We start from the raw sequence: 22267 nt of genomic DNA on the forward strand, positions 1-22267 counted from the left end.
GGCACCCCGACATTCCGCACATGCGCACGCCATCTGGGCCGGCGCTGCTGCTCCCGCAGCAACCTTATGAGCCACCGTGTGCTGGCCCCAGGGGTTTGTCCGTGAAGCGAGGTCCAAGTCCAGTCCTGGGTTTAGGGGTCCAAAGGAGGTCAGTCCGGCAGGGAGCAAGGCAGGGAGCAGGTCAAGGTCCAAGGCAGATGCAGGCACGAGGTTGCAGGTTGAGCATACGCTTGCAACTAAGTTGCTCACGCAACTTGGGCTGGGTCTGGCTGGCTTTTATCTGGCCCTATGCTTAGGGCGGCCCCGATCCTCCGGAGACTCGCCTCTCCTCCGGGCCTGGAGGCGAGCACTCCTCCTGAAAGCACTTAGCTCCCTTCGCCTCTCTGTCCTGAGCCACTGCAGCTCAGGAGAGGCTGGTGGGTTACTGGACCCAGGGGCTGCCTCAGCTTCCTCTGACGGGGCTGAGAGTGGAGCACCTGCAGGCAATGGGTCCTCCCTCCCATCAGGAGCCAGAGCAGACTCTGCTGATGCCTGCACCTGGGGATCCAGCACAGGTGGGGATCCTTCAGGCTCAAGCCCTGGCCCCGGCTCAGCTGGTTCTGGAGGCGGGGAATCCTGTGCAGGCTGGGATCCCTCAGGTTCAGCATCAGAGTCTGACTCCCAGGCCATCACACACCGAGTACGAAAAGCAGCACGGATAGGGCAGCCCCATGAGCCGCCGATCGCTCGGCGGCTTGCAAGGTCGCCACGGGAGCAGCAGAGCCAGCATGGAAGACTGTGCATGCGCAGTCTGTCCTGACGTGCGCCGTGAGGTCACGGCGCAAGCGTCAGGAGGCCCCGCCCCCCAGGGGGTGCCTCCGTTTGCCGCCCCGGGCGGCCAAGCAGCTTTCTCCGCCACTGCTTATACTGTACACAACATTAAAGTCTCACATCGAGCATAGCTGATCTGCGGAAAGGACTTTATGATCTGAAAATAGAGATGTCTGTGTCATCCAGGAGATTGCAGCCGCAGAGATGAGAAGAGTTGTTCCGTTGTCTGGAGAGGTCACTTCCTGGTTTGCGTGGAGAAGCTGATTTCAATGAAGCCCAGCGAAGGATGTGTGCAGCTGTATTGAGGCAGCACCTGGTGTTGAAATGTTGTGCCCCTAACAATTTTGCGCCCAGGGCAACCACTCCTGTGCCCGCCCCACAGGATGCCACTGTACGGTGCTCTTGGAATGGGTCAACCCCTGACTGCTTGTCCTGCTTGCTAGGAATGATGGGAGCTGTATTCCAAAAGAAGCTGGAGACCCAAGAAACACTGCTCTAGGCCCTTGTCTGCTAATGTCATTGAATACAAGCTGGTGCCTTAGGGGCCTCTGGAAAGGTGAGATCCTTGGGGTACCATTTCCAAAATTATTGCAACCACCTGCTGATTTCAGTCAGACACCTCGAACCAGAGAGTATGCAAATCCAGCTTAAGAATTATGCTGAACTAAGAGTTCACAAGCAATTCTGTTCTTTCCTCATCTGAGAGCTGTTGCTCTCCCAGGAAGAAGGAACACACACAGTGAGCGTCTTGGAATCGTTAATCTTCTTTTTGTAGATAAACAGCCAGATAACCCAGGTATCTGATACCTTGACACCTTGAGATATTGGAGTGTTTTCAGAAAATTATGCTGCATCTTTTAAAATGATTTGTGATTTTTCTTCATTTCCACACGCCACCGTTAAAAATACTACGCGTCTTCAGCTAGAGACAGGAACGTAAGAAGCTACCTTATATGAATCAGACAACTGGTTCACATATGTAAGTACTGTCTTCTCTGGTAGGCAGCAATTCTCCAGGGCTCTTTCTGACCCCTGTCTAGAGATGCCAGACATCTTCTGCATATGAAGCAGATGATCTGCCACTGAGCAGTGTCCCCAAGCTTTGTCCCGTTGCTCCTCTAGTATAGTGGTCACCAACCTTTATGGGCCAGTGGGCACATTTCAAACGTTGAGAGAGTGCTGGGGGCACCAGTCACAAAATAGCTGCAGTGGCGAGGGGGCAGCATGGCACAACACAAATTGGCTGCCACGAGGACAATGACATAACGTTAGAGAGACAGCTACTTTAGACCACCTTAAATGGGGTGTCAGCTATATCCTGCTGGCCATGAATGTGAAGATACACACTGATGCTGTCGATGTCTAATCGCAACAGGGAGCATTCCTCAGTGCTAGCAAAAATATGCAAGGTGGCCACAACACACTCATTCTCATTTCACAAAAATCACTTAGAGTGGACCTGCACCTTTTGCTCCATAACTTTCAGTTGGGGGGGGGGGTTGGCTAAAGGCTTGTTTCTCCCCCTCCCCACTTTTTAAAAATAAAAGCTCAGTCTGGGACACCTGTCCAGCGATACCAGTGGACAGGTTGCCAAGTTAGCAACCCTTGCTTTGGACAGTGGTTTGGGTACTGAACCTAAGATCTCTCACACTCAAAGCAGGAATTGTGCTGCTCAATTAACAAGTTAGACACAATAAGGAAGATTTCATTTTGGCTGCCTTTAGTTTCTTATAGGACATGCCAACACATGCTGATTTTCCATTGTGCAATCAGCATCTGTCATGCCCTGAATTGCAGTGTAATGCCATTTGGGTTTTCCTTTTTCAGCATCAACAAAAGTACCCCACAACAGAGGCATATCGACCTGGCTACAAAATGACTTGTTAGCAAAGGGCATTTGGTACTGAAATTTCTTTCACCCTGCGTTTCATCTCATGAGTTCTCTTCCATCTTCCTCTGAGGTTTGGACTGTATATTTTTAAATCTGAGTCTGCATGTTTCACTGTTCCTGAAAATTTTCACCAAAGAGGGCTTCTTTTCAAAATTATCTCTCTCTCTCCTCCCCCCCCCCGACTTTGATTGTCACCACATTCTTCTGAATCTCTTGGTCCATCCCCTCCCCTATTCCCGCAGGAAATGTCTTAGTATGGGATGAATGGGACTAGCAGCCAGGTGTGTGCAGATTTGGCACGGTCAGTTTCAAAACAGACGCAAGACACCCTTCACTAATCACAAGAGAAGGAACTGTGTGTGTACTGTAAACAGGGCACAGTGTACAAAGAGCACAAAACCTTCTGTTTGGGGCTAACATGGTGACAAACATCAACAAACAAAACATTAACCTCAACCCAGATCTTTGCGGGTAAAACTACACCCCAGGTGGACTATTCGCTGCACAATTTGCACAGAAGTAGACCTGTAATGTAGTCCTCCTAAGATAATGTTGCATGCACAGAAGTAAACAATGGGACTTGTCCGCACCTACATTCGATGCTGTTTGCGTTCCTTTTCATGTGGTGTTGTCCGCATGACGTCTCACTCCAACAGCAGCTATCCTGCTGGTTCCCCCCAGTAAATTTCCCTGATCCAGGGATAAGTCGGTATGTTTGGAAAAGACGGCTTCCAAACCACTCCACCCAAGACAGTGGGCACTTCACTTTTACCTTGGGGGATTGAAGAAACACCCATTTTTACAGTTTTCCCTTTCACACGCCCAACATCCTCTTAATGCCCGTTCAGTTTCAGCTTAACCTTAGCGGAAACTGTCATTGATTGTAGAGATGAAAGACTCCTCTTTTTCAGTTACAGGTAGGTAGCCGTGTTGGTCTGCCATAGTCAAAACAAAATAAAATAAAAAATTCCTTCCAGTAGCACCTTAGAGACCCCTCCCCACTCCCTCACTATATTTAAGGGTCTGGTGACTTCCGTTTCAGTGTATCTGAAGAAGTGTGCATGCACACGAAAGCTCATACCAAGAACAAACTTAGTTGGTCTCTAAGGTGCTACTGGAAGGAATTTTTTTATTTTATTTTGTTTCCTCTTTTTCAGTTTTGGTGAAAACAGCCTGTGTGGGCTTCGGGGACAGATTTGACTGGTAATCAGATGCCTACCCAGCTGTCTGCTGTCAACCAAAGAGCTCTGCTAGATCTGAGGGTGTTCAATTTGCCCTTTCATGTAATCCTAGTGTGGGTACACACTCGGGAGTGGATATTCTTTCCTTAAGCACTGTTTAGGCTCAAGTGTTATATCAGGCTTCCAGTTTGAAAGCAACCTGCGTCGGGTTTTCAGGGTTTTAAAGTTCTGCTCATCATGTTGATCTTTCAAAACAAGTCTTTTAAAAGAAATATGCAAATTATGGACGCAGGAGAAGTTTCGCTATATTCCTGGCATGCCCGTTTAGCTATTGAGAACCACACTTTTCATTTAATGCAATTAACATAACAGTTGACCAACAGATTGGCTGTTATTTCTTTGTAGTCATTAATTTAAAGAAAGGGTGCCATCCTTGGTTAGGAGTAAGTTCCATTGAATTCACTTGCTTACGGCTATGAGTAAGTAGGCAAAGGCAGAAGCTTCTGCTTTCATTTATTGTGTGGATTTTCACCTCCCAGTCTGTTATGTCCTTGGCTAAATCAGTGCGGAAAAATCCATGCATCTGTTTATTTTTGTTGTGCAATTCTAGGGTTGCCATATTTCAAGAAGTAAAAATCCAGAAATGGTTGCTGAGCTTTCTTTGGACAATCATCCAAAATGTTGTTGAGCTTGCTTGCTTGCTTATTTATTTATTTATTTATTCATACATACATACATACATACATACATACATACATACATACTAGCTGACCTGGCCATGCATTGCTGCGGCTGATTTTGTGAAATTGAAGAAGTTCCCCTGTTCAACTTCCATCTGCCCCTTCTCTCCTCCCCCCCCGTTTTTTAATTACCCTCTTTTCAGGGGCCCCCCGTTCAACTTCTGTCTGCCCCTTCTTTCCCCCCTGCTTTCAATTACCCTCTTCCCCCCTGTTTTCAATTACCCTCTTTTTGCCCCCCAGATCAGCTTCCGTCTGCCCCTTCTCTCCCCCTCCCCGTTTTCAATTACCCTCTTTTCCGTCCCCGTCCCCCCGTTCAACCTCTGTCTGGCCCTTCTCTCTCCCCCCCCCCCTTTTCAATTACTGGCTTGCGATCTCGCAAATAGCCAACGGAGCTCTGCCAGGGGGAAGCTGTATTAGCTGCAGTACCAGTATAGCCGTCGCTAGAGGGCAAAGTTTTGCCTGTGACGTCTAATTGTGGTGCCAATGTTTAGCTTTTTTGGCTGCAGTACCAGTATAGCCGTCGCTAGAGGGTGATGTTTTGCTGGTGACGTGTATTAGGGGCGACAATTTTTTTGGCGTTTATTCTTTATTTTAGGTATGACAGGTGTGGTTTTTTTTAATTTTTATTATGCCAGATCCTTTCCTGATGGTCATGGAACACTGTGTCCTAATTTGATGTGATTTGGTCCAGCGGTTATGGAGCAAGGGTGGTTCGGATGCACACGCAATGGGAACATTTATATATATATATATATATATAGATTATTATTATTTGGCAATCAGCAGACGTTTCTGCTTCCACCTAGGAACAGACAAAATCCTGGACATTTAATATTATTTTTTAAAAAAAATTAAAAAAATTCCCCCGGTGTTAGCCCCCGCCCCCAGGACATCACCAGAATTTTCCGGTATATATGGCAAGTCTGTGCATTTCACTGCAAACATCATCCAAGGTCGAAACTGCATGTCATGTCGGCAGCAGAACTTAAATACTGGACATGGGGCTGCTCCATTCTCATCTAAAGCAGAAAGTAGGGGTGCAATTTAGTGGGGTGCACAGTTGGAGGGTGACAAACCCTTCCTCTGCTCCTGTCATTTCCTCTTGCTGCCCACCCTACCCCCTAGCCCTTGTCATCCAGTTGGGCTCAATTTGCTCTTGGAGACTGACCAGAAGAAAGAAAGAAGAAGAAAAAACTCCTGTGGAGACAGATTGTAGGGGTAGGGATCGATGGTGGGGCAGGCGACTGTTCAGCACCCCTTTGCCTCACCCCTTGGCTCAGCATGTAGCCTTTAGACGGACCATTCACTCCTATGTGTAAGTGAATGAAGCGTGTCTCTTTTAGGACGGAACTGCCACCTGAGGTTTCCTGCAAGTACAGTACTGCTATTAAAAATAAGCAATGCTTTTAAAAACAACTGTGTTTCTAGCAGACTACTGCTTCCTCTTCAGTGTGGTGTAGTGGTTAAGAGCGGTAGACTCATAATCTGGTGAACTGGGTTCGTGTCTCCGCTCCTCCACATGCAGCTGCTGGGTGACCTTGGGCTAGTCCCACTCACCTCACAGAGTGTTTGTTGTGGGGGTTGGAAGGGAATGGAGAATGTTAGCCGCTTTGAGACTCCTTCGGGTAGTGATAAAGCGGGATATCAAATCCAAACTCTTCTTCTTCTTCTTCTTCTTCTTCTTCTTCTTCTTCTTCTAGCCTACTGCAAGCCCAGCTGGCTTGTCCATTACTTAGAGATGAGAGGGGCAGGATGCCAGTTTGGAGGCTTCCTTCCTTACCTATCTGTGGGCCTTCTCGGGTTGTGTTTCAGGATATGGTTTTGCTCATCAGACGCTTATAGCTTGTCTGTCAAGGAAATCTTAACAATTGCTTGGGTACATGGATGTGAGCTCAAGCAGGTCTCTTGTAACATCTATTAACGGAGAGCTGATGTTCAGAGAGCCCAGAGAATCCTGGCAACCAACCCAAAGGGGTGGTTATATTATCCCAACACTCACTTGTAAGGTTTAGTAGCTACATTTATCCATGCCATGATAACAACAACAACAATATTTTTAAAATTTATATCCCGCCTATCTTGCTGGGTTTCCCCAGCCACTCTGGGCGGCTTACAACATATATGAAAACACAGCAAAGCATCAAACAGTAGAAAACAAAATATCCTAAACGAGCAGCAAACAAACCAACAAATCAATAGAAACCAATAGTAGCAATAATCATAATAGCAATGATAAAGAGTTTGCAGTTATGCCCAAATTAAAATAACTGCCATTCCCAACTAAACATTAAATCAACATCAACCCGACAAAAACAGAACAGAGAAACCAAAATTAGAACTGTTTAGAACATGTAAAAAACTTTTAGCCAGTTGCCCCAACCCAAGAGTTGTGGCATCACATTGAGTGTGCAGCCTGCAATGAGGAGCACTTTCATGAGTAAGCATGCCTCATTGTTGGTGTGTGTTGGTATCAGGGCCAGATTTAGGTTTGATGAGGCCCTAAGCTACTGAAGGAAATGTGGCCCTTTATATGCCCACCTGTCCTTTGTCAACAACAAATTGCCACTTTTTTGTGTTGAATATATGCTACATGGTAACTTATGGACCCAATAGGTATCTAAAGCCATTTGCACGTAACAAATATGTATTTTATCAAAGTAATTGTTGGACTGAAATACAATTAAAAAGTATATTAATAGTGAAATTTTGGGGGGTGCCCCAAAGATGGGGGCCCTAAGCTATAGCTTGTTTAGCTTATACATAAATCCGGCATTGGTTGGTATGTGTAAAACTCAACATAGGCTTGTTATTTACAGTGATGCTTCTGTAACATAGATTGATGAATGCTCCAGAGCCAGTCCGAGGGGAAGAGCCACAACCCAGTGCTAGAGCATCTGTTTTGGATGCAGAAGATCATATAGTCATAGAGTTGGAAGGGACCCTAAGGATCAACTAGTCCAACCCCCCCCCCCAGTGCAGGAAGATGCAGCTGCCCCACACAGGGATTGAATTTGCAATCTTAGCACCAGGCTCAATCCCTGGAATCGCCAGATAGGAATCTAAATCCCTGTAGCCAGTACTAGGCTAGATGGACCCAAGGTCTGATTCAGTATATGGAGGCTTCCTTTTTGTTCCTGCCAGAGTGAGGTGGCTGTGATGCAGCGAGTGGCTAGGGTCAGCCCCATACCCTCCAGTCATCACCATCCACCTTAGCTAGTAACCCAGTGGCGACAGTGCTTGCTTGCTGGTGGCCTGGTCTGGCTGGCTAGCTGCCTCTCATTTGATAGCCGGCTTCCTCTTAATATGTAGCAGACACCAACATTCGGAAAGGCCTCAGGCCTAGTGAGCAGCTAGAGAGGCAATCGCCCTGAGCCATGCAGTTCAGCAGTCAGGATGCATGTACAGATGTCCCTTGGCTTATGACACAAGCTGGAGTTCCGTTCCTTTCGCAACTGCACTCTCCCCTCCTTTGGTTGACAGCAACTGGAATTCAGAACACTATCCCATGGCCAGTGTTGAAGTAAGATTCAACTTAATTCCACGCAGAGGCGTAGCAAGCCCAAATGGTACCCGGTGTTTTTTTTTTGTCATCCCCCCACACCCCTTCAAGTCACAGTGAGCATTTTGTGCCCCCCACAATGCTTTGCGGCACCTCATTTGCAAATGAGGTGCCGCAAAACATTGTGGGGGAACGCAAAACGCAATTACAGGTAGACTGAGTAAAGCAAGCACAGCTAACGCTTTTGCAGTGCTGTGGTGAGTCCTAAGCCCAAAGCCACTGGATTTGCTCTGGCTTGTGCTTGAGGCTGTAGGTAAAGGTAAAGGTAAAGGGACCCCTGACCAACAGGTCCAGTCGTGTCAGACTCTGGGGTTGCGGCGCTCATCTCGCTCTATAGGCCTACTGAGCCGGCGTTTGTCCACAGACAGCTTCCGGGTCATGTGGCCAGCATGACAAAGCCGCTTCTGGCGAACCAGAGCAGCACACGGAAACGCCGTTTACCTTCCCGCTGGAGCGGTCCCTATTTATCTACTTGCACTTTGATGTGCTTTCGAACTGCTAGGTGGGCAGGAGCTGGGACCAAGCAACGGGAGCTCACCCCGTGGCAGGGATTTGAACCGCCGACCTTCTGATCAGCAAGCCCTAGACTCTGTGGTTTAACACACAGCGCCACCTGGGTCCAGGTAGAGGTTCCAAATGTCACCCCTTGAAGATGGCACTTTTGTGCCCCCTGAGAGGGAACAGAGGGAGAGGCACCAGATCAGGGCAGATTTAGGGCTGTGTGCATGGTGCCAATCCAATCCAAATAAATTTTATTGGTCTTTTTTATCAGCTGAGTCAGTTAGCTACTTAAGAGGACATGTATGATGGCAACTTTCTCACAAACGTCCCTTAGAGAGTATACAGCTTTTTTTCTATGCGTTTCTGTATCCAAAACAATAGGATTGCCTCTGGATAATACTTGGCAAGTATATATTGAAAAGCGAGCACTTCAAAACTAGCATTTTAAGTATTGGGCCTAAATTGAAGGGGTTTGAGAGTATTGTGATGTCGTTGCCATTCTCCACAACAATGGAGATTATTTTCCTCTACTCTACCCCCCAAAACCTTGCCATCTGTATTATTTATCTCGAGTGTTCTGACTCAGGTATCACCAAGGCCAGCATCTTAGCATGGTCATGACCAACCAGAGACAATAGCAGTGCCTACGCTTATAATAACCAAATGAATGTACTTGGTGGTGACCTTGAATGAAGCAAATGTGCAGGACAGTGGAGAGGGTGGCAAGAGAACTTTTTTCTGTTAAAGGGGACCTAACTTAATTTCCCATTACCTCCTACCATGTCTAGGCACTTATAAGCGGGGTAGCTGCCTACATGAATAAAGACCTCTGTTGCTATGATACTTTTCCCACCTTATAGAGGTGTAAAAAAAAAATAACTCCTGCAAAAAGTGTGATATGGGGAGTGTTAGGTCCACCGACCTTGTAATGTGGGAGGGAAATGTCTAAATATAAAGAACTAACAATCATAAATGTTAAAGTTTCTGGGTCTATTCACAGAGGCAGTAGGAATGAGGGAAACTACAAATCTAATCTGCAAGCTACCGGAACAATTCATGCAGCAGTCACAAGCCTTACTCCGCTCTTACAGCCCCCACAGCCCCTCCAAGTGTCCCTATTTTCCAGGGACAGTCCTGGATTCACAGAAGTTTCTGATTTGATTCCAGAATGCCCCACTTTTCCTTAGGACGTCCCTATTTTCATCGGAGAAATGTTGGAAGGGACGTCCGAGCAAGGTTTATCCAACGCATTTTAGATAAGTCTCCTGGGCTTTCAGAACAACATAATATCTCATTGCTATTACAGGATGAAAGCCCAGAAATCACTTACGCTGTCGCCAGATTCTGTGCAGCCTTGATAGATATACGTCGAAAGTTGGTCTGTGATGTAAATCAACTTTAAATAGTGGCCTAAAATATTGTTGGATCTATATTTTAGTAGCCTATCTCATAGAACCGATACCCGAGTCTAAATTTTACTAGTTATATCTATGTTTAATCAATGGTTTTAAGGACATGGTTTAAGTCGGGCTGGATATGTTGAATATGCCCTCATCATGTAATGAGTACCCATTTAAACATATATTTTTTACATTGTTTTTACATTGTTTTTTATAAATGCAAATATCTTGTTTTATGCTGGTCTGTTCATTCATGTTGGAAGGGTATGGTAGTATGTCCCTATTTTCATTGGGGAAATGCTGGAGGGTTTGGAGTTATTTGACCCCTGAACCATCTGAAGGCAGCCCTATATAGGGAAGGGTGTTTATTACGTTTTTATATATGTTGGAAGCCATCCGGAGTGGCCGGGGCAACCCAGTCAGATGGACGGGGAATAAATAATAAAATTCTTGTCGTAATGGAATAGGATGTCCCTATTTCCATCGGAGAAAAGTTGGAGGGTATACCCCCATGGCTGTAGGGCATGGAAGAGGAAATTGCAGTCCTCCAGATTTTGTTAGACAGAAGCTCCCATCATCCTTGATCACTGACAATGCTGTCAGGGTCTGATGGGAGCTGGAGGACCACAGGTTTCCTCGTGTCTATCTTAGGGCATGACCAAAAATTGCATTTTAATAGCCAGGATCCCATATAAAGCTCCATAATTACCTCAACATGTTGTCCAGCTCCTAAAACCTAAGAGTTTTGTATCTATATAACAAGATCCTAGTAATCCGTTGTGCATGGCGTGTGTTTATCTTTTGCAAAAACAGATTTACTTGGGTTTGTGATGCCAACTTTTATCTTTAAAGCTGGAATGCCAAAGTAACTGAGATAAGTTGCAGATGTTACTGCATACTTTCCCATGATTGCAACCTTGACCCATGGCCAAAGAGACACAACTGTCTGTGAGTCTTGTCCTTCAACATTAAACTACTCCTTCAAGCACACCACTTGCATGAACAGTTGTTTGCATGGACAAGCTTACTTGAATAATGCCTGCATTGACTCATGGACTGGAAAAATAGAGTACCCCAATCAAATATCATCAAAACCATTAATTCACTGGGTGGCCTCAGGCAAGCTAGTTTCAGTCCACACCTGCAATATGTGGATCATAATATCAGCCAACCTCACACGGTTGTTGTCCGCAATACTAAGAGAATACATGTGAAATATTATATAAAGGCAAAGCATTATCCCCTCCAAGCATGAAGCCATTGTAAGGAAATACATTTATTAATGATAACTCAGATAGCTTAATAATGAATCACGTTGCAGTTCCGTATGTTAAGAAACTATTAAATTTGTGAGACTGCCCATGTTGAACCTTTTAGTAAATACAGTAGTTGTGTTGGTCCTAAGCTTGAGAGTAACTCCATTGCTCCTACTTTGTGAGCACTTGCCATGGTTCCTGCTTGGAGAGTAATAAAACTGACAGAAACTGATAAAAAGTTAATACTATCCGCAAAGCCAGAAGTGTCATATTCAGGTATCAGTATCCAGATTACTTTTCCTAGCTGAAGAATTGCGGTTCAAATATTATGTTACTCTGTTGCAGCAAGAACAACAAAAAGTCAAAAATTTATTCAATTCCAACATATACATAGTGACATGATTTTCTGGGAATCAGAACCAACCATCAGATACATGTTTTGGGCATCAAAGTGGGGTGGGTGTGTATCTTTTTGTTGGTGGTGGTGAGGGGAGATGCTGGTGTTCATATCTTGATAAAAGTGCTGTGCATGCCAGAAGCAGCAGTATAAAAAGTCATGCTGGTTATACAAAACAACCCCTTTGCAACGCTATAAATCCAACTCAATGGCTTAACATTAGAAAGTGTCAATCCCTTTTCCTACCTGGGCTGTTATCTTTCCACAAGAGCCGACATTGATGCCGAAATCCAGCATCGCTTGAGCTCTGCGAGTGCAGCTTTCTCCTGAGTGAAGCGCAAAGTGTTTGAGGGACCGGGACACTGCCAACTTTACTGTATGCTTGTGAAACATAGTCCACTTATAAATGCCATCTCCAACTCCTTGAAAAATTCCATCAACGGTGTCTCTGAATTTTTTTTACACATACTTGGGAAGACAGGCAAATTAATGTCAGTGTGCTGGAAGAAGCAAAGATAACCAGTGTCGAAGCAATGATTATTCAACATCAACTTCACTGGACTGGCCATGTTGTTCGGATGCCTGATTATCATCTTCCAAAGCAACTATTCTATTCCCAACTCAAGAATGGAAAGCGAAATACCGGTGGACAACAAAAGAGGTTTAAAGATGTTCTCAAGGCAAATCTTTTTTTAAAAAAACAAACAAACCCATAAGCACTGATAAGTGGGAAACACTGGCCTGCAAGCACTCCAATTGGAGAACAGCCTTTACCCAAGGACTTTGAAGATGCTCGAACTCAAGACGAAAGGGAGAAACGAGCTAAGAGGAAGGCACGCTTGGCAAATCCACACCGTGATCAGAAACCTATGTCCCCACTGTGGAAGGACAAACTTAGTTGGTGTCTAAGGTGCTACTGGAAGGAATTTTTATTTATTTTTGACTATGGAAGACCAACATGGCTACCTACCTGTATGTGGAAGGATGCGAGGATTCAGAATTGGCCTCCAGAGTCACTGACAATCACTGTTAAGACTGTGTTTATGGAAGATAATCTGTTGCCCTTTTTTCATATACTGCTTGTAGTTTGCAACACAGGGGTATCTTTTTTGTATTTGACTGTCCTATTAAGAATCATACGCTCGGAATACTCCCGAGCATCCCTGCATTGCACTGGGGTTGGACTAGATGACCCTTGGGCCTCTTGTCATTTCCACAGTTCTTTCATTTTAGGCAGCCCCGCCCCCCCCTTTTTAAAAAAGGCTCCGATATCCGTGTATGCAGCCTCGCCTCTCCCAAAGGCCGCCACACGTCCGGAATCTCCCGGACACGCGGGCGCGGAACCGGCGGGGCGGTCCGGGAAAGTCCGGACGCGTCGGGGTGTGTGTGTGTGTGTGTGGCGGGGGCCCCCGCTTCGCTTTCATTCGGGGAGTCTCTGGAGAAGCGGAGTCGAGCCACCGCTACCGTGGTGCTTCGGAGCGAGCGCCGGAGAAAAGAGGCCGCCTCCGCCGCCTCCTCCTCCCGTCACGCGCGCGTCCCACCTCTGAAGGGGGACGAGCCGAGAGGGCGGCCTCGACGCGAGGGGAGGAGCCGGCCCGAGAGCGACGAAGGCGGAGGGAAAGAGAGAGACACACACAGAGAGAGAGAAAGGCTGCGTAGGCGGCGAAAGAAGCGAGCCGAGCGTCGAGGCCCGAAGAGGCCTCCGTCGCCGGGATGGAGCACCACCAGCAGCAGCCCGCCAGCCGGTACCAAGTGGTGAGTCGCGCCGCGGGGGTCCTGTCAGCGCGTCGGCAGGGCGGGGCGGGGTAGGCCGCAGGCCAACTCGAGGCCTCCCCTGGCCAGCTTGGGAGACGAGGCTGAGGAGGGGGAGCCCTCCATTCCCTCAGGCCTCCGGGGCCGAACGGAAAGCGCCTCCGCTTTCTATAATACTTGAGGAAAAGCGTATCTGGTGTGAGGCCTCTTCGCATCCCTTTCCTTCTCCTTCCTCGTCCTTAACGGCCTCCTTTTTCCCCCCTTAACCCCTCTTGCGCTTCCCTTTCCCTTTTGGCTGCCCAAAGATAAGCTTTTCGGAGCCCCTGTCGAGGGGACTCCGAGGGTCATCAAGTCCAGCCCGAGTTAGAAACGGGAGGTCTCACTCGACGGCCGTGGCTTTCACCCAAAACAAAACAAAACAAAACATCTTGGAGTTGGGGAATAGGGAGCGAAAAGAGGGAACGCTCCAAATCGCAAAATGACACACCACCCTCGATGTGAAATACACAATGTATTGTTGTGTCTTTGTAGGGTGGCTGGGGCAACGCCAATCAGATGGGTGGCGTACAAATAATAAAGGTATTATTATTATTATTATTATTATTATTATTCACGCTTGCCTTCCATGAGCAGACCTTTCTATGCTATGGTGGAGCTCAGTGTTACCTCTGATTCCACCGCAGGACTGTAATTAATAATAATAATAATAATAATAATAATAAATTTTCTATACCCCACCCATCTGGCTGGGTTTCTCCAGCCACTCTGGGTTGGCTTAAATGCTGCCACGCTCCCTTCGGACGTCAACACAGTGAGATCGAGTTTGTAGGGCTTCCAGCCAGAACAATAATTCCTCACCTGCCTTGCCTTTCAGTGGATACAGTTGCATCAATGAATCGATTCATGTGAATTTCGTTCCTACCCAATGTTTTACTTTAAGCCCTTTCTCTGCCCCGCTTTGGTTGGAGAAGGGAGCAAGAGGGAACTTTTATGATTTAATAAGCAGGTGATGATGCTTTTCTTTTGGCAACCACAGACAGCCTTCAGTGCTGTCACTTCCTGTTTGGGTAAGTGCACTGCAATAGCTTTAAACATACAGTAGTACCTCGTTTTGAGTCCGCCCTAACAAGCGTGTGTGCTGCTTTCGAAGGGCCGCCAATGAAAATGGCCTACACCCCCAGCGTTTGAAACTCCCATTGTTCAAGGTGTGTTTTGCGACAGGGAATTTCCTTAGTGCGAGTGGTTTCTGAGCTCTGCATATAAGATTTCAGATTAAAACTGCAGAGTGACCTTTTTTGCTTCCCCACTTCCAGCTACTCTCTGAAGACTGGAGAAGAGACCCTCTTAAGAGTATTAGGGGGTGGACAGGGGAAGGACTAGAGCATGTGAAAAATGAACATAATATTTTAGCTGCTGTTCATTCCTTTTCAGCTTTGTATCCTTGTTATAAAAAAGCGCGCCTAGACATTCTGTTGTGGCACCCATAATCTAGGTTTAAGGTGCCACTGAGCTCCTAGCTTTCATAGCACTGCCTACACCAATGAATCAGGCAAAGCCTTAGTTAAGAAATTTACTGATTACCCGCGAAAACCTTGAAGCCTGTAATACAACATGCAGTTTCCAGCTCCAGCTCTTATTCTTAATGCCATACCTATACCACTCCAGGGCATCCCAGACCTATATTGCTTGGTAACACTGAAAAGTCCATAGGCGCACAATTTCTCTTATTAAATGAAGAAACAACCAAGCACAATGCTTGTTGTGATTTCTGTATTGCATATGAAAGAGCATTTTGTAATGGAGATAAGTGGTCCGAAGAAAGGCTTATGTATTGGCAATATACTGGCATAATAAAACACATTCTCATAGAATCAGGTTCTCTTTAATTTTCCTCTAATTGCTTTTTATTTCACATTGAGGATGATCATGTAGTTTTGTCATTTTGTTGCTTCATATTTCATATTTTTGCTACCTATTTCCGAAACAAATATTTTTTTTTAGTGAAAGTCACTTGTCATTGACTGCCACCATAACTAACACTTTTATTAGGGTCAGAGGCAATGGAACAAATCCTACCTACTTTAGGTTAGGTCCAGTCGCGGACGACTGGGGTTTGCAGCGCTCATCTCGCTTTACTGGCCGAGGGAGCCAGCGTACAGTTTCTGGGTCATGTGGCCAGCATGACTAAGCTGCTTCTGGCGAACCAGAGCAGTACACGGAGATGCCGTTTACCTTCCTGCCAGAGTGGTACCTGTTTATCTACTTGCACTTCATGCTTTCGAACTGCTAGGTTGGCAAGAGCAGGGACTGAGCAACAGGAGCTTATGCCGTCGCGGGGATTCGAACCGCCAACCTTCTGATCAGCAACCCCTAGGCTCTGTGGTTTAACCGACATTGCCACAAAAAGAAGGAACTCATCTGAAAGGTGGTGGGTGGGGAGTATTGTTTTATACCAGGAATACTATCTTAATAGAGATGTTTGATGTCAGATAGCAAGCTGAGAGAGGAAAATGTTGGTATACATATAATATGCCAAATGCCAATCATTTCTCAGCTTATATGAACAATTTTATCTAAAAATGAAGTAAAAAAGAGATTTGTTCCTTGCCATTAATAACAGATTTTTCCACATTGTTTCAATGATGCTCCCAATTTTTTTGCCAGTACCTCATGGATGTCTTTTTGGGGTCAGTTTGAGTGCTATTGGGTCCAAATTGGACAAAAGGTGTGAAACCTATATCCCCAAACTGGATGCTACCCATTCTTTGCTGTTTCTTTTACATAATTAAGGTGTTTTCCAATGATGGGTAAGCATTTTACTAGAAACTTAGACTATTAAAAAGAGCCTACCTCATTCTAGATGTTAATGACCACTCCTTATCTGTAAACTAACATGCCGTATTAGTACAATTCTTTGGATTCTTACATCTCTTTGTAGGGAAGGGCTGGAACTTAGTGGTAGAGCACTTGTGTTGCATGCAGAAGATCCCAGGTTTAATCCTTGGCATATCCAGGCAGGGCTGGAAATGTCCCGTCTGAAACGCTGGAAAGCTGCTGCCATTCAGTGTAGAGAATACTGAGCTAGATGGACCAGTGGCAGGACTCACCACTATAAGGCAGCTTCCCATATTTAGGATGAGTGAGCCTCAACTTTCCGAAGCTCCACCCTATAAAATTTTGTGCTGAAATAAATTTATTTGTACATAGTAGAAGAGCTCATATTTTGGAATAAAAGGTATTCCAGCGTTGTGATTTTATTATGGTTTGTTTGCAAACCATTTTGAAAACTGCTGAGTAAGAATGCTGGATTTAAATTTATAAACAAAAGTATTTGGCAAAAAGTTACTTTGGACTTTGCTATTTCTTCATATTTCTCTTTGCTTTGAATACACACAGCCCCTGGGACTGTGACTCTATACAAAGTGTACTTCAAACAATGTGCATTAAAACATGCTTAAAAGCAGATCTTTGCACATACAAGATTTAGAACTGGAGCATCTCTTACCCTGTGTCTTATTTTATGAATGGAAAGAGTGGTGTAAAGCTCAATGTTTCTTAGAATGTTTCTTTTCACCCCCGCTGAACCTTTTCTGTAAGCAGATAATAGCATTTGTTTGTGCTGGGAAACTGTGGGTGGTTTTTTGATTCTGCTGGAGGCAGCTGTAGTTACATCATAGGTGCCTTTAAGGATTGGCTGCTTGCAGAACTTAAGGAACTAACCACATAGCACTTAACTTGTTCCTTCCTTGTCTTATCACATGATAGACGATTTTGGCATGGGGTAACTCTTAAAGCAAACTCCTTTGCTTGTTTGTTACTGCTCATGGCGAGAAGAAATTAAGGGTGTTAAAACAATTTAAAGGGGAAAAAAGAAACAAAGAAATAGGCGTATAATTGGACATGTTCCCGTCATTAAAGCAAGTAAATCAGAAAAACATAACCCTTGGCTTGCAAATGAAACTTTAATAGGCATTGGTGAAATGATGTACTGTAAGACTTCCCCCATGCCTCTGATTTTAGGTTACATGCTGATGTGGTTTTAAATCTGATTGCTCATGACCAGTATACAAAAAAGTACAGTGGTACCTTGGGTTAAGAAGTTAATCCGTTCTGGAGGTCCAGTCTTAACCTGAAACTGTTCTTAACCTGAGGTACCACTTTAGCTAATGGGGCCTCCCGCTGCCGCCACGCTGCCACCGCACGATTTCTGTTCTTATCCTGAAGCAAAGTTCTTAACCCGCGGTACTATTTCTGGGTTAGCGGAGTCTGTAACCTGAAGCGTCTGTAACCTGAAGCATCTGTAACCCGAGGCACCACTACCCTTTCATGCATATTTTGGGAAGAGGAAGTAAGGAGTATTTTGGGGTGCACATAGATATGCATAGTTTGAGTGATGAAACTGCTGCAGATCTGTACTTGCCCTTTCTTCAGAAAATCAAGCTCAGAAAGAACTGTTCCCCTCCTCCCCCAAGCAGAAGCTGACTATGAATCAAGTCACTTCCTATATTTGGCCTATATATCGGGATGGGAAATTGGTGGCCACCCATTGACTGTAACTCCCCATTAGCCATGAAACTGATGGGAGGTGGAATCCTAATACTGCTGAAGAGCCATAGGTTCTCCATCCCTGGCCTATGACAATATTTAAAGTTTAATCTTCTCTCCCCAAAAACATTAGCTTTTGAAATGGGAAGTGGCAAGGGAACAGTTCACTAGATATTTTGACTTTTTGAAGCTGAAAGCCTGCCCACAGCATATGTGTATGCGGGAGGCAGGCGGCAAGGGGTATGTCTGAAAATTGATGTACCATTTGAAGTATTTTGTCACTTGCCACTTAAACCTTTAGTTCTTCCCCTTGCTCCCTTCACTCCTCCCGCCCTTAACTACTAATTGCACTGCTGCTACAGTCGGCTCCAGATACTCCTCCTTTGTATTACATTTCTCTTTAAAAAACAAAACCACCCAACTCCTACTATGCTGTATAGGGAAAGCTGGAAATTTATGCTGGGTTTGCTCCTCCTTCTGTATACCGGTTATGTATATCAGCTTTTAGTATCTGTGCGCATTATGAATATGACCAATTAGTAGTTCACAAGATGGCTTTCTACACAGTCACTGATTGAAATCTCTGGCTTGGCCCAAATGTTTCTCTACTTCAATTCCTTGACTTCAATATATTAATTTTACTGACCTAGTTTACAGGAATGCTGTAAGGATAACTGATTGAACATCAATTAGCATTCTATATAAGAACATAAAGACCTGCTGGATCAGACCATTGGCACATCTAGGCCAATGGTTTATATATTTAGATATGTGAGCATTTATTAATATTTATTCTATATTTGAGACCTTAGAATTCTTATAACAGGAGGCAGAGTATGGTAGCCATCAATAGATTATAACTATGATAGCATAGCTCTTTCTATACAGTAGTGTTTTGCAAGGTTTGCTTATTTTTGTATGAATAACTTCCTGGGGTGTCTTCATTCTAACAATTGCTCCACTTCAAGCAAGTTCCTTGTATCACAGTTGCTCATAAATGCATTGAGGAAGTGAGGCAACTGCTGCAGGTGAAATCTATATGGACCTTGTAAGCAACCTGGCTGATCAACTATTTAGAAAACAGGAAGGAAATGCAGCATACCATGTCCTGTTTCTCCCTTTACTTCTATTACATAACAAAAGAGGGAGAAGAGCAGGTGGGGGAACATTTTTTCAGCTCAAGGGCTTCTCTGCCTTGTAGGCATTGGCATGGAAAGACACTATGGCAGTGGTGGGGGTGGCCAAAGTGAAAACGTGGGTAGGGACCGTGGCAAAAGTGGGTGGAACAAGATATATGACTCTTACCAATGGCGCCATGGGTCAGTGTTTCTGGCTGTTAAGCAGAAAGTTGGTGGTTTGAGCCTAACCAGGTGTGGCTGTGGGCAGGATTCCTGCATTGCAGGGGGTTTGACTATATGACTCTCGGGGTCCCTTCCAACTCTCCAGTTCTACCTTTGTACAGTTAGCTGCATTCTTGCTGCACAAGTCAAATGTTTCTACTTTGTTTCTATCTGTCTCACTCTCTCTCGCACACCTAAATCCAGGAAAGCAAGTGGCGTTATCACAGTTTGAGAGCAAATTCCAGCCAGGTAAAAGCACTCAAGGAAAGCATGGAGCAGGACTGGGGAAAGGGGTGTGGCCTGGCTTGAGTCCTGAGGGACAGATCGGGAGTCCTAGTGGGCCATATGTGGCCTATGAGCCTGCACCCAGCTTCAGAACAGAACTCACTTCTAACTAGTGAAAATTCAGTAGATATCTGCTGTCTCACTTTTGACATAATTCCGTCCATGTTACATGATATGATCAACCTCACTGTGAAATTTTGAACAACAGCCTAGAAAATCTGTAGGTTGTATATCTGAATCTGATAGGCTTGAGTTGGTGAAAGGGGCTTGTGCTACACTTAGAATCAATAATGTATTTCTGTCTATTACTGTGAATGTGGGAAATTTACAGGGTTGTTTTTTTTAAAACAGATTTTTGTTGTTGTTCTGAATATAGGAAACCACAAGTGAAGGGGGTCACCAATATTCAGCCGCAACTGGCAACTTTCCCAGTTTCTGAAGCTTATAGTAACAATCATTCACTTTGTCTGTTGCAATAGTGTTTGACTTTGAACTCTGTTCCAGTGATTCCTTGGAAGCCTGTTAGGGTTTTGTAAGCTTCTCTGTAAGGCAGATTCTGCAACACTACTGATCTTCTCCTTCAGTTTGTAGCAATAGAGGTATTGAGATTCACTCTCAGTTCACATGGTGCCTAGCATGACTGGCCCAGGGCCCTTCCTTCATTTGTGCCCTTGAACAGGGCTGACTTCAGTTTTGCATCATCTGTGCTTTTTTTTTTTACTAGAATTCTTATGCTCCCCCAATGTGGGTTTTACAAAGCAAGACTTGGGCATAACTTAATCTGTACGTAAAGTTTTTCAGCAAGGATAAATTGCTCAGTCCCCCTTAGATGGGCATTTTTGCAGGAATTCCAGCAGGAATTCCACCAGGCACTAGTAAGTCCATCAGATGTTAGCTAGGATTCCAAGGGGGAGCTAAATAAAAAACTTCCTTCCAGTAGCACCTTAGAGACCATCTAAGTTTGTTATTGGTATGAGCTTTCATGTGCATGTACACTTCTTCAGATACACTGAAACAGAAGTCACCAGACTTCTGTCATCCCTACCCTCATAAATCCTAGAACACTGCAGAATTCTCTGCAACACACAAGTGTTGCAGATTATTCTTTCTTTCTGCTGAGAAAGTAGATGTTTTGGAAGCTGCTGTAATTTCCATCTGCATTCCGTCACACACATATGAGTATCGCTTCCAATGCAATACTATCCAAATCTGATGAGAAGTAAGTCTTCTGAGTTCAGTGAAACTTGCTCCCAGATAAGGATGAATAGGAGCACAGCCTTTCTTTCATTTGTGGCCAGATCACATATCACTGGTGTGTGTGTGTGGAATAGGCACATCACTCAAAAATGTAAGATTGCTTATCATTATTGTTGTCAATGTTTCCATCTGTGAAACATAAATGTAATTCAAACTGCCAGGCTAAGATTTTCATCTTGCTTCCCAGCTTCCTTTAGAAGCATGTGGTTCAGAGGGCAGTGCTTGGTCTTCTGTCCCCCCTCCCCCGCCCCCACCCCGGCCAGTGAATTCAGAGACTTTCTGTTCAAGGAAGCAGGGATGGTTAAAAAAAGTTTAATGTTGGCCAAACCAGCATGGTGTAGTGGTGAAGAGCGGTGGACTCGTAATCTGGTGAACCGGGTTCGAGTCTCCACTCCTCCACATGCAGCTGCTGGGTGACCTTGGGCTAGTCACACTTCTCTGAAGTCTCTCAGCTTTACTCACTTCACAGAGTGTTTGTTTTGGGGGAGGAAGGCAAAGGAGATTGTTAGTCACTTTGAGACTCCTTAAGGGGAATGAAAGGCGGAATATCAAGTCCAAATTCTTCTTCTTCTTCTTCTTCTTCTTCTTCTTCTTCTTCTTCTTCTTCTTCTTCTTCTTCCTTCTTCTGAAGCACTTTTTTACCAGAATTCTGGAAATTCTTCTTCCTCATTACTAATGGTAGAACTTGAGGAATAACTCAAGAAGTAATAAAGTAGAGCTGGAAAAAATCTACTCTTTTACAGTTCACCCACACAACCTGCTCTTATTTATTAGAATCATGGTACCATAAAGTTGCATGGCACCCCCAACGGTCATCTAGTCCACCCCCCTGCAATGCAGGAATCACAACTAAAACATCTGCTTAAAAACCTCCAAGGAAGGAGGATCCATCACCTTCTGAGGGGGTCCTTTCCACTGTCGAACAGCTCTTTCGGTCAGTAAGTTTTTCCTGATGCTTAGTTGGAATCTTCTTTCTTGTAACTTGAATCCATTGGTTTAGGGCCCACCCTCCAGAGCAGGAGAAAACAAGCTTGCTTCTTCTTTCATGTGACAGCTTTTTAGATATTTGAAGATGGATATAATATCTCCTCTCAGTGCCCTCTTTTCCAGGCTAAACATTCAAAGCTTGCTCTGTACAAGCAGCAAGATTTTGTTCAGTGGGAGAAATTAGACTCTGCGGTGGGCTTCCTACATATTTTTTATCAGCTTCCTCTAAATCTAGTTCCATTCCCCAAATGCTCAATTCAGCTGCAGCTTTGCACATGCCCTATAATATGTTTGTTTTGGCTTGGCTGTGAGTAATGAGTGTGGCTCTGTTGCAACAAACTGGAGGAAGTTACAGTAGCTGAATCT

The 22267-nt window shown here is 44.9% G+C and overlaps 1 protein-coding gene across 3 annotated transcripts in view; it reads left to right on the plus strand.

Moving 5' to 3' along the window:
• The window catches only part of NDFIP2 (Nedd4 family interacting protein 2), a 51820-nt gene that overhangs the window by 10180 nt on the left and 19373 nt on the right, over positions 1–22267 (plus strand). Inside the window, exon 1 of one of the 3 annotated variants that reach the window (XM_033147868.1) lies at positions 13382–13490. The exons of the other annotated variants lie outside the window; for them this stretch is intronic. Coding sequence (XP_033003759.1) covers positions 13449–13490 — 42 coding nt within the window. The 5' untranslated portion in view covers positions 13382–13448. Of the gene's footprint in view, positions 1–13381; positions 13491–22267 lie in introns of those variants that run through there. 3 annotated transcript variants of the gene reach the window in all.

Source organism: Lacerta agilis, chromosome 4 (genome assembly GCF_009819535.1).
Source record: "Lacerta agilis isolate rLacAgi1 chromosome 4, rLacAgi1.pri, whole genome shotgun sequence".
NCBI lineage: Eukaryota > Metazoa > Chordata > Lepidosauria > Squamata > Lacertidae > Lacerta > Lacerta agilis.